At 35.7% G+C, this 16,513-nt stretch overlaps 1 protein-coding gene across 1 annotated transcript; it reads right to left on the bottom strand.

Moving 5' to 3' along the window:
• Nucleotides 1-11,874: 11,874 nt before the first annotated feature.
• On the bottom strand, nt 11,875-15,099 carry LOC138310596 (uncharacterized). Its single transcript, XM_069251863.1, has 4 exons — nt 15,032-15,099; nt 14,411-14,642; nt 13,507-13,639; nt 11,875-13,095 (listed from the first exon to the last, which is right to left on the bottom strand). Exons 2-4 carry the CDS (start codon nt 14,576-14,578, stop codon nt 13,070-13,072), a joined length of 327 nt encoding a protein of 108 aa, XP_069107964.1. The 5' UTR covers nt 14,579-14,642; nt 15,032-15,099; the 3' UTR covers nt 11,875-13,069.
• Nucleotides 15,100-16,513: the final 1,414 nt, after the last annotated feature.

Genomic DNA, 16,513 nt, shown 5'->3' with positions numbered 1-16,513 from the left:
ACGTTTGATAAGAGGATCTTACAACATCCCATTTGGGTCACGTCAAGATGACCTTTGGAAATGGCCAATCAAATTGGCACTGCCAGAATCTTGACTGGGACGAAATAGTTTGGAAAAGTTGTCTAAATTATTTTCGTGTACATAGTCATCGCGCCCAAACTGCACAATAAAGCTAAACGTACATGTATACTGGGGCGAAATGGCGTTATCAATGTGTGGAAAATGTATTTGATCTGAAGTACATGTGGTATGGGATGTTGTCAGATCTCTATTGAACGGAGTGGTTATAAGGATCTGTATTTTAATCAGATTGACTTGATAAGAATTATTAGCCTGAGATATACATGTAGCATAACATCCATATCGGTCCTCGCTGACCGCCTTGGGGCCCAAAAGGTCAAATTGACTAAAATTTCAAAAAATCTTCTGAGTTCTCAGGTTTGGTGGCAATACTGTTATAGGGATCAACCAACTAAATAAAAAGAGACCTTCGAAATGGCCCCTGTGTATACAAGATTGAGCCCAGGATAGAATTGTAACCCGGCCGCTGATTGGCTGGCTAATTATGAATTTCAAAAGTAAAAATGTTTTCTGACAGGTAATTATTCCTAGATAACCATGATATGAATTTGGAAATTCATATTGAGATTTAGGTTCAAAATATCAATTTTGATAATGAATAGGTAACAATATTGGAATTTCAGGATTTTTTAGTGTAAAATGCGCCTGATTTCAATATAGCTACCCTGGTTGGAGTTTGAGCAGAAGGACCCAAACTTTTTTTCTATCTAGTGTTATATGAGAACCTAGACTTTAATTATAGAACACAATAGCTAACTAATATTCCTTTGTTTTAATAACACAGTACAAAACTTTAACAAAGTTTAACACTGTGGTCTATGTAAATTTATTTAGTTGGTTGTTCTCTATAAGTAAAATCTATAAAATCACTGCACGACATCAAGGGCCAGTATGTAGTGTTTATATGTCTTTGTTTCATTATATTTCCGAACTCAGGTGACCGTTAAGGCTCATGGGCCTCTTGTTTTAGTTAGTGTCATGTTAACATCCAGGGTCATGTAAGGACGTGCCAGGTTTGTCGGTAGAGGAAAGCTGGAGTACCCAGAGAAAAGCCAATGACCAGCGGTCAGTACCTGGCAACTGCCCGACGTGGGATTTGAACATCGACCCAAAGGTGGAGGGCTTGTGGTAATATTTCGGGACATATTGACCTCTCGGGTTGGGGTTATCTATAACACACAAGACACTGTGTCAATCTGATAAAGGTAATCTGGGCCCAGGTGTTAAAAGGGTGATTAAGCTAATCACAGTTCAAATCAAGATAAAATAATTTCTGGTAATACAAATTTTACAAGAATCTTATAAATGAGAAATGAAAATTTCACTAATCATGTGATTAAGCTAACCATGCTTTGAACAACTGGTAATTACAGAGAATTTTGATTTGTTGGAATATTCTTTTGTAGTATTATTCACGACTGAATAGTGATTCATTGAAGTCATTAGCGGCCACATCAGTATCACATAAAGAGTGAAACAACATTAACTTCCAATCAACAGATTTCGGTTTTATTAGTTCAACGTCCTATTAACAGTCAGGGTCATGTAAGGAGGTGGCAGGTTTATTGGTAAAGGAAAGCTGGAGTACCCGGAGAAAAACCATCGACCAGCTGTCAGTACCTAGCAACTGTCCCACTTGGGATTCAAACTCACAGCTACAGTTTAAAATTATATATAAACATTATAAACAGTATAAATATCCCTTCCACAAATTTTCGGCCTCTTGGCCAGAAACACAAGAAAAGCTAGGTGAAATCCTTCTTTAACCTTTTGATATGATGTCGTATAATGAGGTTATTGTTGCTACGACATCATATCAAAAGGTTAAAGAAGGATTTCACCTAGCTTTTCTTGTGTTTCTATATACCTGAAGATGGCCAAGAGGCCGAAAATTGTGTAGAAGGGATATTTATACTGTTTAAAGTCAATATGATTTCCCCCTTTTAAAATATACAATGTGTACTTCATTCACTGTAAATACAACATTTACCATTACCGCTCGGAGAATTGAAAACAAGAGGAGAAAAGGTGTTTTCAATCGATGGTTGCATGAATCGATGATTTTTTCTTTACGTTTAAAGGCCTACTACCTTTCCTAAACAAAATTTAAATGTTTCTTAAAAACTGTTTTAATATAGTGAAATTGATAAGAATGGCCTAAGATGAGATTACAACACCAAACAAATGCAAAATTTCATGCGTAATTTAAGTTACCAGTGAAGAATCATTACTTTAAGATCAGTGCTTTACACATAAAGTAAACAATGTTACTGCCATGCATAAGGTCTTGAGTACATGTTAATATCAGTTTATTTAGTGTATACCATTGTAATAGATTGGCACATGTTTGTAGTTGTACTTTTTTTCACTTTTTAATACTTTGCGATTTCTTATGAATTATTATAAGTAATTACTATTGATTGTTTTTGGTTCACACACACTTAGAGAAGTCATTTTGTTTTAGGTTTGGGCTTTTAGTGTTATACAGTGATGTGTTAGATTGTATATGTGTGATATATATATATATATATTTATATATAATGCGAGAGTTGAACTTACGCCCCCTCAAGTCACAACCGTTGATGGAGGTCAGGTGTTGATGTAGGATGTAAGTTTAGTGGTCAGTCGAGTTCTTGATCTAGTCTTCTTCACCTTTAACTGTAAATCTGGGTTCCATTCAACAAGACAAATGCAAATAGTTTCTTAGTGCTCTGGGTTATTTAAATGTATTTGGTTAAAGATTTCAAATCACCCGATATGCCTGATTACGTTTTGGTCTACTCAATGTGGGATTGAAGCTTCTCGAGAACCTTGGGTATCAAGCTTCTCGAATGACTTGATGTGACTCTTCTGTGTCTAATTCCTTCCAAAATCTATCGTAGTATGCTGTATTGAAGAAGACCCATCTACCAAGGATTTGTGACCTGAGGGGCTGTTAGGAAGACGTTTCAAGTGTATGTGAAGAAAACTGCATTTTCCTTATCAATCTTATTGATTATTGATATCCAGCCAAATCTTGTTTTCAACATTCACAAACCCCATATCAAACCAATACCAAAAATGGTATAATATTTGTCAATGTGAATTATACAATGTGTTCATTCTATAGTTGAGTCACAATAGCTTCAATGTTTAATCCTTGGAATTATTTTACCTTTTAATTTATTGCTCAGATGAACGTAGTGCTAAGGACGTTTGGTCGGAGAATGAAATGGCTGAAAATATAATTATTATTTATAAAGGCATTGACTCGCTCTCTCATGGCTTTTGTGATTTCCATTGGGTTTCATCCTTGTTTGAATCATAGACTAACAATTTGAATCATTCTGTGCGATTCATTTTGCATGGCTAATTTTGTAACATAATTACATCCAATGCTGAAGAATTCAATTAAGTATTTTTTTGACTTAAACACACAGTTCAGATAAATGTAGCATAATATCTCGAAAATAATGTAAGCACCAGGAAAAAAATAGCTGAATATATTATTTTGTTACCATGGTGTAAATGAAGGAGAATATGAAATTGTTTATTACTTTCAATAAAGAGATGGTTTCATTATGGGATATATGTTGTGTGTCAATTGTTGGATGTGTGAAAAATAGCTGTCTCCTAATTATGACTCTTTTCTTTTAGTCAATTTATAAAATAGTATACATGTACATAGACAACAATTGTTCGAGACGTGCTAATGAAACACGTCGCCTATTTTTGTGAATCACATTGGCTGGGTATGAATTGAGGCTTAGTTTCATCCTTTGTAAATAATTGTTGATAATAGTTGTAAGGGTATCTTCATTGTCATCCTGGTTTAATACAAATTCTTGTTTGTTCTGTTAATGTATTGTTCATTCGTCGCTGCCGAATCTGTCATTTCCGTTAAACTGAGCATGTAGGGTCGTACTAAAAAATTGTTTTTACTAAGTGTATGCCAGATAAGGTTTTCAATCAGATGTTAGAAAGATTTTGTCTTTTTATAAATTTTTGAACTTATGAGAAAAAAAAACTGATCCTATTTAAAGTTTTTCTTCGATAAATAGTTATTTTCTGTATACTCAACACGTCATTAATTTTTTTCTAAAACACTGTGTCCATATGTTTTAGGTGAAAACGATGGATTCGTATTATCACGATGAATTATTATTCTATTAGCATTGCCAGGGTATATGTGCTTTCTAACTGTGGTAAAAGTGGGCCTTTCATTCACCATGTGCTGTTAGGAATGATAGAAGTATTATCTCATTGTTTGGCGAATATTGTTATCAGCATTGGTCTTGAATCACTTCCTCTAGTGTTAATGCTAAAGTAGATTTGCACATATCATGTTTAGATTGTCGATGATTAAGAGTAAATTGTGAACTAGGTATTTTCAGTATTTTGAACTGCTGAAAGCTTCTCAGCAGATCAACGCTAGTCAAATTGTCACTTAAAAACTCAAATTAGTCACTGGAATAATTTTTGAAAATATTTTCCTGATGTCTTATCGGGGTTTTTATTCCGGTTACAATATGTTGAGTTGGTTCCACATATGAAATGAACTAACATAAAATTATTTTTAGCTTTCATATCGATTTGATGTTTATTTCATGGTGGAGAAATTGATAGCTGTACAGCTTTCGGAAAATCTTTTTTTATTGGTATTTATTTGTGGTTGAAAAAAAATCAGCATTTTTTTTTAATCTTTGTGTTAATACAAATTCTTGCTCATGATAAAAGCAACTAATATGAATATTCTTGTTAGTTTGCTCTACAAGATTATGGCCATTTTTTGTTAACTAGAAGAAAACAAGGAATTTCTTTCTTCTGGTATAATGTACTTTGTTCTGTGACGGCTGAATAATTAGATATTTGTAATCTATCCCCAGATCATTATAATGAAAGTGTTTGTGGTTTGTATGATTATTTATTATTAACATTCTGTGATTGATTAGCCCATTGTTAACCTCAATGCCTTTGATGCCATGCCGATAATCATCTCACCCATCCACAGACACATTCAAAAACCTTACTCATTTGACTGGTTGAAAAGTACAGGAAATTCTGATTCAAAATTAACAGATTGTTTATTATTTCTGTGACTGGGTATAGTCTTAACATGGCAGATCTTTACTTCAGGTCACATTTCTGTGACGAGGTATGATGTGACATGGCAGATCTTTACTTCAGGTCACATTTCTGTGATGAGTTAAAATGTGACATGGCAGATCTTTACTTCAGGTCATATTTATGTGACGAGGTATAATGTGACATGGCAGATCTTTACTTCAGGTCACATTCCTGTGACGAGGTACAATGTGACATGGCAGATCTTTACTTCAGGTCACATTTCTGTGACGAGGTATGATGTGACATGGTAGATCTTTACTTCAGGTCACATTTCTGTGACGAGATATTGTTCTGTGACGAGGTATGATGTGACATGGCAGATCTTTACTTCAGGTCACATTTGTGTGACGAGATATTTTCCTGTGACGAGGTATTATGTGACATAGCAGATCTTTACTTCAGGTCACATTTCTGTGACGAAATATTGTTCTGTGACGAGGTATGATGTGACATGGCAGATCTTGACTTTAGACCACAGCTAGGATTTGTAACGTGCTTCCATATTTTTTATTTAACTGTGAACAAGTACAATATCTAAAAATCAAAGAGTTTGAAAGATTAGATTTTCCTACTGGCTGTAGTCACTCAAACACAATTTACTTGTGTTTGATTGGTTCCGTATAGTAATAGAGCATATGCCCATTCCTACAATTTGAGTATGTGTGTACTTTTCATATTTCATCGGGAAGGGGTTTATCACCTGAGATCTGTTATTTTGTTCTGTCGACCCATCTCTGGTTAATTATGTCATGTGACTTTAAAGTCCAAGCTTCAGACTTCCTCCAGTTTTAGATAGGAAAGAAAACGATTCCCTTTTGTTTACTTGTTGTTTTGCAGAAAATGATTTTGGCATACCTGTAAATAGATGTATAACTTGAAAAGAAAATGTACCTAATGCTGTTTTGTTTTCTATTCCTTGGTGATTCATTGGAATAGTTGAGAATCTAAAACTTGAATGAGAGTATGGATATGATTTAATGGTCAAAACTGTATCTTGTTAACTTATTAACCCTGAAAATATCTTTGAACTCTTCCAATCCTATAGATGGGTGAGTCCAAAAGGATATAACAGGGTTGAATAGGTTATGTTTGTCTATAATCTGTTTAGAATTCTTTTGTTCTGATGTACATTGACATTAGATAAAACCTATGTATTCCTGAAAGCCTGGAGATGGCACAGGGTAAAACTGCATGTCTCCTTTCATGTATTTTTTTATTGGGCATATTTGTGATTGGATTAAATTATTGACAATTTTCGGGGTTAAAAACAAGGACATCCAATAAAGAACATCCTCATCAGATATTGTATTTGTTATTTGTGTGACTTTGTTAATATCATCTATAACAGGTATTATTTCGTCTTTGAATATTACAGAGTTAGCTCCCTTGGGGATAGGTATCGATTGTTACGTCATTATTTTGTGAGCGCAATTCACGTCGTCCAAAAAGTATGACGTTACGCTCGCAAACACATTACGTCACAATCAATACCTACACGCAAGGGCAGATAACTCTGTAATATGCAAATACAGAATAGGTTACCGAAAGTCTCGGGTGACCTATTCAAATTGCCTTTTGTCTGTAGTCGTCCGTTGTGTGTCTGTAAACAATTTACATTTTCAACTTCTTCTCCAAAACTGCTAAAGCAAATAAATTCAATGAAATTTTGCACAAACCTTCTAAGGCATAAGGCCAATCAAAAATGTGAATTATATGGTCCCCACCCACAAGTGATATACTCATATACGTCCTTGCCACCCACCAGGGGCTGTAGGAGGGGGGCCTAAAGGGGTAAAATTGACTAAAATTTCAAAAACCTTTTCCACTCACAGATGTGGTAGAATCAAATTTAGCCCACCATCATCAGATGGTGGGCTATTCAAATCGCCCTGTGTCCGTGGTCCGTGGTCCGGCGTCCGTCCGTAAACAATGCTTGTTATCACTATTTCTTAAAAACTGCTGCAGGGATTTTGGTCCATATTTGTGCCATACAGATTTTGAGGCTGATCGAAAAAACAAGATGGCCGCCAGGCAGCCATCTTTGATTTTGGCAGTTGAAGTTTGTTATCGATATTTCTTGAGAACTGCTGAAGGGATTTTGTTCAAACTTCACATGGAGGGTACCCTTGGGACCTTATTGTGCCATACAGATTTTGAGGCTGATCGGAAAAACAAGATGGCCGCCAGGCAGCCATCTTTGATTTTGGCAGTTGAAGTTTGTTATCGATATTTCTTGAGAACTACTGAAGGAATTTTGTTCAAACTTCACATGGAGGGTACCCTTGGTCCCTAGTTGTGCCATACAGATTTTGAGGCTGATCGGAAAAACAAGATGGCCGCCAGGCAGCCATCTTTGATTTTGGCAGTTGAAGTTTGTTATCGATATTTCTTGAGAACTACTGAAGGAATTTTGTTCAAACTTCACATGGAGGGTACCCTTGGTCCCTAGTTGTGCCATACAGATTTTGCGGCTGATCGGGAAAACAAGATGGCCTCCAGGCAGCCATCTTTGATATTGGCAGTTGAAGTTTGTTATCGATATTTCTTGAGAACTACTGAAGGAATTTTGTTCAAACTTCACATGGAGGTTACCCTTGGTCCATATTTGTGCCATACAGATTTTGAGGCTGATAGGAAAAACAAGATGGCCGCCAGGCGGCTGTAGGAGGGGGGCCTAAAGGGGTAATCTTTGATTTTGATAGTTAAGGTTTGATATCCCCATTTCTCAAAAAGTGCTGAAGGGATCTTTCTCAAATTTGATATGTAGGTTCCCCTAGGGACCTAGTTGTGCATATTGCATTTTGGGACCGATCGGTGAACAAGATGGCCGCCAGGCCGCCATCTTGGATTTTGATAGTTAAAGTTTGTTATGGCTATTTCTCAGATAGTACTGAAGGGATCTGTCTCAAATTTCATATGTAGGTTCCCCTAGGGACCTAGTTGTGCATATTGCATTTTGGGACCGATCGGTTAACAAGATGGCCGCCAGGCAGCCATCTTGGATTTTGTTATTCAAAGTTTGTTATCGCTATTTCTCAGAAAGTATTGAATGGATCTTTCTCAAATTTCACATGTAGGTTCCCCTAGGGCCCTAGTTGTGCATATTGTGATTTGGGACCGATTGATCAACAAGATGGCCGCCAAGGAGTCATCTTGGATTTTGATAGTTGAAGTTTGTTACCGCTATTTCACAAAAGGTACTGAAGCGATCTGTCTCAAATTTTATATGTAGTATGTTTGAAAAAGTTTAAAAAGTAGAGAAAAGATCCATCTTTCCTTTGTCAGATATAGATCATTCTTTGGTGGGCGCAAAGATCCCTCTGGGATCTCTTGTATAAAAATGTGAATTATATGACCTTCGGGTCTCTCGTATGCCCCTGGGGAAGTGGGTTTACTAAAGTTTACATAGGGAAAACACGTGTTGGAACATTATTTGCCCAATATTCATAGGAAATGGGGCAAACTTGATTACAATCTGATTTAAATTCCTTATTTGTATTTAAATCTCTGTTATCACTACGTTTGATAAGAGGATCTTACAACATCCCATTTGGGTCACGTCAAGATGACCTTTGGAAATGGCCAATCAAATTGGCACTGCCAGAATCTTGACTGGGACGAAATAGTTTGGAAAAGTTGTCTAAATTATTTTCGTGTACATAGTCATCGCGCCCAAACTGCACAATAAAGCTAAACGTACATGTATACTGGGGCGAAATGGCGTTATCAATGTGTGGAAAATGTATTTGATCTGAAGTACATGTGGGTATGGGATGTTGTCAGATCTCTATTGAACGGAGTAGTTATAAGGATCTGTATTTTAATCAGATTGACTTGATACGAATTATTAGCCTGATATATACATGTAGCATGACATCCATATCGGTCCTCGCTGACCCCCTGGGGGCCCAGAAGGTCAAATTGACTAAAATTTCAAAAAATCTTCTGAGTTCTCAGGTTTGGTGGCAATACTGTTATAGGGATCAACCAACTAAATAAAAAGAGACCTTCGAAAAGGCCCCTGTGTATACAAGATTGAGCCCAGGATAGAATTTTAACCCTGCTGCTGATTGGCTGGCTACTTATGAATTTCAAAAGTAAAAATGTTTTCTGACAGGTAATTATTCCTAGATAACCATGATATGAATTTGGAAATTCATATTGAGATTTAGGTTCAAAATATCAATTTTGATAATGAATAGGTAACAATATTAGAATTTCAGGATTTTTTAGTGCAAAATGCGCCTGATTTCAATATAGCTACCCTGGTTGGAGTTTGAGCAGAAGGACCCAAACTTTTTTTTCTATCTAGTGTTATATGAGAACCTAGACTTTAATTATAGAACACAATAGCTAACTAATATTCCTTTGTTTTAATAATACAGTACAAAACTTTAACAAAGTTTAACACTGTGGTCTATGTAAATTTATTTAGTTGGTTGTTCTCTATAAGTAAAATCTATAAAATCACTGCACGACATCAAGGGCCAGTATGTAGTGTTTATATGTCTTTGTTTCATTATATTTCCGAACTCAGGTGACCGTTAAGGCTCATGGGCCTCTTGTTTTAGTTAGTGTCATGTTAACATCCAGGGTCATGTAAGGACGTGCCAGGTTTGTCGGTAGAGGAAAGCTGGAGTACCCAGAGAAAAGCCACTGACCAGCGGTCTCTACCTAGCAACTGCCCCACGTGGGATTTGAACATCGACCCAAAGGTGGAGGGCTTGTGGTAATATTTCGGGACATATTGACCTCTCGGGTTGGGGTTATCTATAACACACAAGACACTGTCTCAATCTGATAAAGGTAATCTGGGCCCAGGTGTTAAAAGGATGATTAAGCTAATCACAGTTCAAATCAAGATAAAATAATTTCTGGTAATACCAATTTTACAAGAATCTTATAAATGAGAAATGAAAATTTCACTAATCATGTGATTAAGCTAACCATGCTTTGAACAACTGGTAATTACAGAGAATTTTGATTTGTTGGAATATTCTTTTGTAGTATTATTCACGACTGAATAGTGATTCATTGAAGTCATTAGCGGCCACATCAGTATCACATAAAGAGTGAAACAACATTAACTTCCAATCAACAGATTTCGGTTTTATTAGTTCAACGTCCTATTAACAGTCAGGGTCATGTAAGGAGGTGGCAGGTTTATTGGTAAAGGAAAGCTGGAGTACCCGGAGAAAAACCATCGACCAGCTGTCAGTACCTAGCAACTGTCCCACTTGGGATTCAAACTCACAGCTACAGTTTAAAATTATATATAAACATTATAAACAGTATAAATATCCCTTCCACAAATTTTCGGCCTCTTGGCCAGAAACACAAGAAAAGCTAGGTGAAATCCTTCTTTAACCTTTTGATATGATGCCGTATGATGAGGTTCTTGTTGCTACGACATCATATCAAAAGGTTAAAGAAGGATTTCACCTAGCTTTTCTTGTGTTTCTATATACCTAAAGATGGCCAAGAGGCCGAACAATTGTGCATTGCGGTACCCATGGGCATTGTAAAAGATTGGTACGATCACAGAGTTACTCCCCTTTGTCTATTTTTTTACTGCCGTTCACAGATGTTGATCTATAAGGTAAATTTTCCCTACAACGAATGCCAGTTTTGGAATCCTATCACACTTTCTCGCTATTCTTGTATGACTATAGTTTTAAATCCATATTTCTATTACAATTCGTTGATTGCCTGGCATATCTTTTAACTAGAATACCAGGCAAAAACATACTAAAATACTACTCAACAGAAAAAAAGATATAACTTTACTAAAACTAGACCCAGTTTCATGAACATTCCTTAATTTTAAGGAATGCCTTAACTTAAATTTTCCTGTAGAAAAGTATAACAGAAGTTAAGGAAACAATCTTAAGTTAAGAAGCATTCTTTAAAGTCTGAAATACTTTCCAAAGGATAATTTAAAATAAAGGGATTCCTTTAATTAAGGAATGTTCATGGAACCGGGCACTGTCCTGCAAACGATGTTTTAGGTTTCACCGTCTTCATTAAGTAGTGCAATCTATTCCTTCACGAGAAAGCTAACCTGACGCTACCCAAATTGGAACACTTTTGAAGATTATTGTAAAAAAATTCTTACTTGTGCTTGAATCCAGATTTTTTTTCTTAATACTCCACAAATAGATGCTTTTATTTTTAATTTCATGTTCATGCCCGATCCAGCCTAGTGTTTCAGTAGGTTTGAGTACCCAAAATGGAACACCTCCTAAATAAAGTTTGATTAATAAATGCCCAGGCATGATAAAAAAATGTTTGAATTCATTTAAAGAAAGTTCAAACATTTTTTAGTTTATTAAAGCACATTTCTTTCAAAAATATTTCATTTAGTAATTTTTTTTCTTATTTTAAAGTATTTGGTGTTTCTAAGGTTGTCGCACCACGTCGTTTCCCGGAGTTTTTCAAAATTTCATTATTTTCATTTTTAAATACAGATAAGCAACTGGAAAGAAAATGACATTAAAATTGTCGCAGTTATTAGTCAGCACCTTAATTTTTGTTCAGGACAGTTATTGTTAGTTTAGATTGTAAACTGAAAATTCTGAATCACATATTTAAGAGTGTTCCATTTTGGGTAGCGTACCAAATTGGTTAGCGTCACGTTAGTGTCATATTACGACAAGTAAAACTCTCCATTCAGATGTACACAGATGACGGACAAAGTAATTTGTGAATAATTTGTTATTTAATCAAAATATGTATTTACAAAACATAACAAATATAGAGTACATGTAAATCATCATGCAATGAAACAGCAAGACCATGGTGAATGAACATCAATTTTTTAAGCAGAAACTTATATACATTTTATTGTTAAAACATACGGATTGAACACATGCTAGGACAGCTTATGAATATTTATGTCTGGCGTTAATCATCTCAGTATCCTTAATTAGAAATAATGTACGTAGAATCTATAGATTTTGAGCGGTTTTGGAGCACTTATTTGTAAAAAAAAAAAAAAAAAAAAAAGCGGTACCAAATACAAAATTTCGTATAAAACATCAGCAATTTAGACTTTAATTACAAAAGGACAGACAGTCATACGTGAGCTACATCCTGTATGTAAAACAGTGCTATTCATCATAAAATATATTTTAAAGAGTGGAAAAATGAAAGACTGACAAATAATAGTGCGTCAAGCCCCAATCTCTCCCAGAGTGCATTGCGGCTACCCTTCGCACTCTGGGAGAGATTGGACAAGCCCGTGATATCTTTATTGTGTATTCCTGGATTTCATATCCTCAATCCTCCAGGGGTTACGAGTACTATCGTTATGTCGACAGTGAAAGTAACCACTGGTGTATCGAGGATGTGATTCCCATAGCTAACGAAAATCTGTTTAAAACAGTGTAATAATACATACTAGCCCACAGGAATGCTTGTCAAACTGTAATACGTATTGTTTACAGACAAACAGATAGACAGGCAGAAAGAAAGAAAGAAAAGAAAGAAAAGAAAGAAAGAAAGAAAGAAAAAAAGAAAAAAGAAAGAAAGAAAGAAAGAAAAAAGAAAGAAAGAAAGAAAGAAAGAAAAAGAAAGAAAGAGGAATGCTTGTCAACTTGCAATGCTTATCTTTCTACAGACAAAGAAAGAAAGAAAAGAAAGAAAGAAAGAAAGAAACAGAAATGCTTGTCAATCTGTAATCCTTGTTTATCTACAGACAAAGAAAGAAAGAAAGAAGTACAACAATGCAAGAGGAACAAGAAGGAAAGAAAAATTATGTCATTTGTATCTTTCGTTTTGAAATAGGTTTAAACGCCCTCTTGATATTTGATTGCCATATCATGCCGTCACTGGCCCATCACCACCGATATCAAAGATTAAATAATGAGCTGGATTGTTGACATCAGCGAAGAGTACAGTTGGGATTATCTGTAAAAGAAACACATCTATAGATAAAGGACTGCTGGTATGATGAAAGAAACAATACAGTTGGGTTATTTGTAAGGAAACAGATCTTTAGACATAGAACGACTTGTATGATGAAAGGAACAATAATATTAATCGGTGATTAAATTACTGGATATTCTATATCTATTTATCACCATCGTGGCTTATGTTTAGATATACAAAAAATGCATATTACAGAGTTAGCTCCCTTGCGGGTAGGTATCCATTGTGACGTCTTTAGTTGGTGCGCGTAATTTACGTCGTTTTATCCGAAAAGAATGACGTTTTACGCTTGTAAAAACATGACGTCACTTCCTACCCACAAGGGCAAATAACTCTGTAATATGCATATATATTACAGAATATAACTGCCGTGTGACATAATCGCCCCACCTTTGAAAATAAACCACCACAGTAGAAAGCCGGCGGCTCCAATCACAAGGACGATAACTAGGATGAGAATTGCGATGAGACATCTCTTCTTTAACTTTCGACGATCTCTCTGTGACATCACCCTTTTCCTACTCTATCACAAAAAATTGACACAAAAATAAACAATCGTTACACATCGGGTGTGTAACACAGATTTAAATTGTGGAATAAAAGCTGGCAAATATACAGTAGTATTTCAGCCGTTTCTTTGAATAAATTAGTTTTCTTCGGTAACGCATCCTCGATGCTCCAGGGGTTAATATCACTTACGTTATATCCACGGTGGCTATAACGAGTGATAATAATCCCCCCCCGGAGTACCGAGGATGTCGGTAACGGAAACATTTCTACATGATTCTCGGGGGGGGGGGGGGGGGGGTCTTTTTGCCCCCCCCCCCCATTTCGCCGACTGAAATGTTCTAAAAATGCATATTTCAAAGAAAAGGATTCAGATCGAGCAGGGTTACATAATGATATGACGACATTCACAATTTAATCTCGAGACTTCGGCGATCGCACGCTAATTTGCGTTTTCGTTAATTTCCTGCCAGCGACGCCACTGTCTATAGATGTATACAAGGATATATGTAATGATATATGAAAAAGTATATAGTATACTTCTCCTGTGGATTCGGACTCAGGATTACGAAATATTGAGGACCTTTGGCCCCCGAATACGTTTCATCTTTCTACGCCACTCCTAGTGTCCATATTACAGAGTTATCTGCCCTTGCAATTAGATATTGATTATGACATCATATAGGTTAAAATTACGTCATTACGGCGTTACGTTCACAGGCACATCAGTTAATTATAGATTGAAGCACATTATCTCTAAATGTGTAAACGTCCATTACGTCTTTACCTTATCTCGTTTACGAGCCCGACCCTGTCTCCTCTGTTTAAGTTCTTCGGCCCGCCGTCTAGCCCAATCAATAGCATGGGGGTACACTTTCTTTTTAGAGAACGCCGCCCGTCGGGGAGGGGACCAGTAACTCCTGGGCCATCCCAGGGCACCACTTGAGATCGGCATCCCGTGAGTCGGGGTAGCTGGGATCTCTTACCGAAAAACTACAGAACAGATCCGAAAGAAAGGTCTGAAAGAAAGAATAGAAATAATAATTGTTTCGAGGCCTGGGTTCCCCTGTTTATGTTTGACCACAGGCGTTTGGTTCTTACAGTATTACGTATATATATATATAGTGGGAAAATGTCTTATAGAGCCAAACGCTTGTGATTTGACCAGGACTAGTGCGTATTTTTTTAGTAAAAGTGCGTAATTACAACATATAACGTTCGGATTTGGAAGTCGCTGAAATTATATAAAATAATAATTTGCTTCGAACCATTTGATATAATATTACGAAAATGTACATTTGCAATATATATATTTATGGTATTTTTTGCTTTTATAATTAAATAGAATATCTCACAATTCATAAATTGAAAAATAGCGAGTTTCTTTTCATAAATAATAATTACTTACCGAAATACATTTCTGAACGTCGTACACTTCGATTAAACCTCATGATTACACGTCCGGAGTGTTCCAATATTGGGAAGGTATATACTCTCGTGTCCGGACCACCGTCACTCCCTAGGCTAAATTGTCCGAATTTCCCTCCAATTGAGTATAACCATCGCTCCGGTAATATCTTATAAAAAATAATTGCTAATTTTGGAAGACAGGAAAAACATTTCAGATAGTATGGAAACTTTCCGAACGAAGCTAAATAACAACATTAATTTGTTTTAGTGGTTATATTATTCGTTCAGTTATACAATTAAATTCATTTTAACTTCACTTGCGTATGAGCACCACTGAAGTGGATTTAAATAGTCACGATTAAAATTTCTGTTTTATCAGCGAACGATGATATGATTGTTTCCCCTATTCTGCCAGTCCGATAGACTGACATTTGTACAAAAGTGAAAACGGTACCGACAAGCCTAGATATGGTTGTACTGATAAGTAGAGGGAAGGTAGTGTATCTACATGGAACATTTCGTCTGACCAAGTTTTAGACTTACTTCATTGATAAAATTGTAATAACAAAAACGAGGATTACAAAATACAAAATATTTACCTATAGATCTAAGGATTCGACTGTTTCCGGATTTAATTATAACAAATAATATGATAATCGACGGTGACACCCTTATATCCCTACGGCCTAATAGTCCGAAGGCCCGTTAGTCCGAAGGTCCAATAGTCCGAAGGTCCAATAGTCCGAAGGCCCTTCAGTCCGAAGGCCCGTTAGTCCGAAAATTAGTAAATATTGCAAGTTATATAGTTGTTATAATTAACGTACAGTTGTATTTTCACGAATACATTTTTCTGCAGTGCTGATCTGACAATTTATATGGACGATTGGACGGCAAGTTGTCATTTCTTCATGGAGCATTGCGAGTTCAAAATTACATCAAAATAAAAAAATAATGCTAAAACAGGTTTATATGTTATATTTTATAAGATATCTCACAAGCATACAAGCTTTAAAAAGTTGTTCGATTGTAAGCCTTATGTACACTGTAATTTGATTGCATTAGGGTTAACGTTGCTCCATGAATAAATGATGTATATAATCAAAATTTACCGAAAAATGACCTTTATTATACCTTATATACGTTATATTTTACAATATGTACATGTATTTTGCGTTTCCTTCCCCTTTCTTTGACTTGTTTATTCTACCCTTAATGACAGAAATGGTCCGCATAATGATATTTTGGGGGGTGATGTTAAACGTGATTGCATTGTAAATTAAAATGCATATACTCTTCAATATCAGATACGTTTACGTATTTCAAGATTATGCTCTTTTTTAAAATTCGCAACATTTCGTTTTTTGTTATCATTTTTCATCAAATCTATAGTCACATACATGTAAGTATACCTTAGCAAATTTACAACAAATCTTTTGCATCGAAAACCGTAATAAACATTTCGAGTACTGTTCACATATAA

Source organism: Argopecten irradians, chromosome 16, assembly GCF_041381155.1.
Source record: "Argopecten irradians isolate NY chromosome 16, Ai_NY, whole genome shotgun sequence".
Lineage (NCBI taxonomy): Eukaryota > Metazoa > Mollusca > Bivalvia > Pectinida > Pectinidae > Argopecten > Argopecten irradians.
Note: the sequence above shows the minus strand (reverse complement) of the source record. Positions and strands in the feature narration are given on the sequence as shown.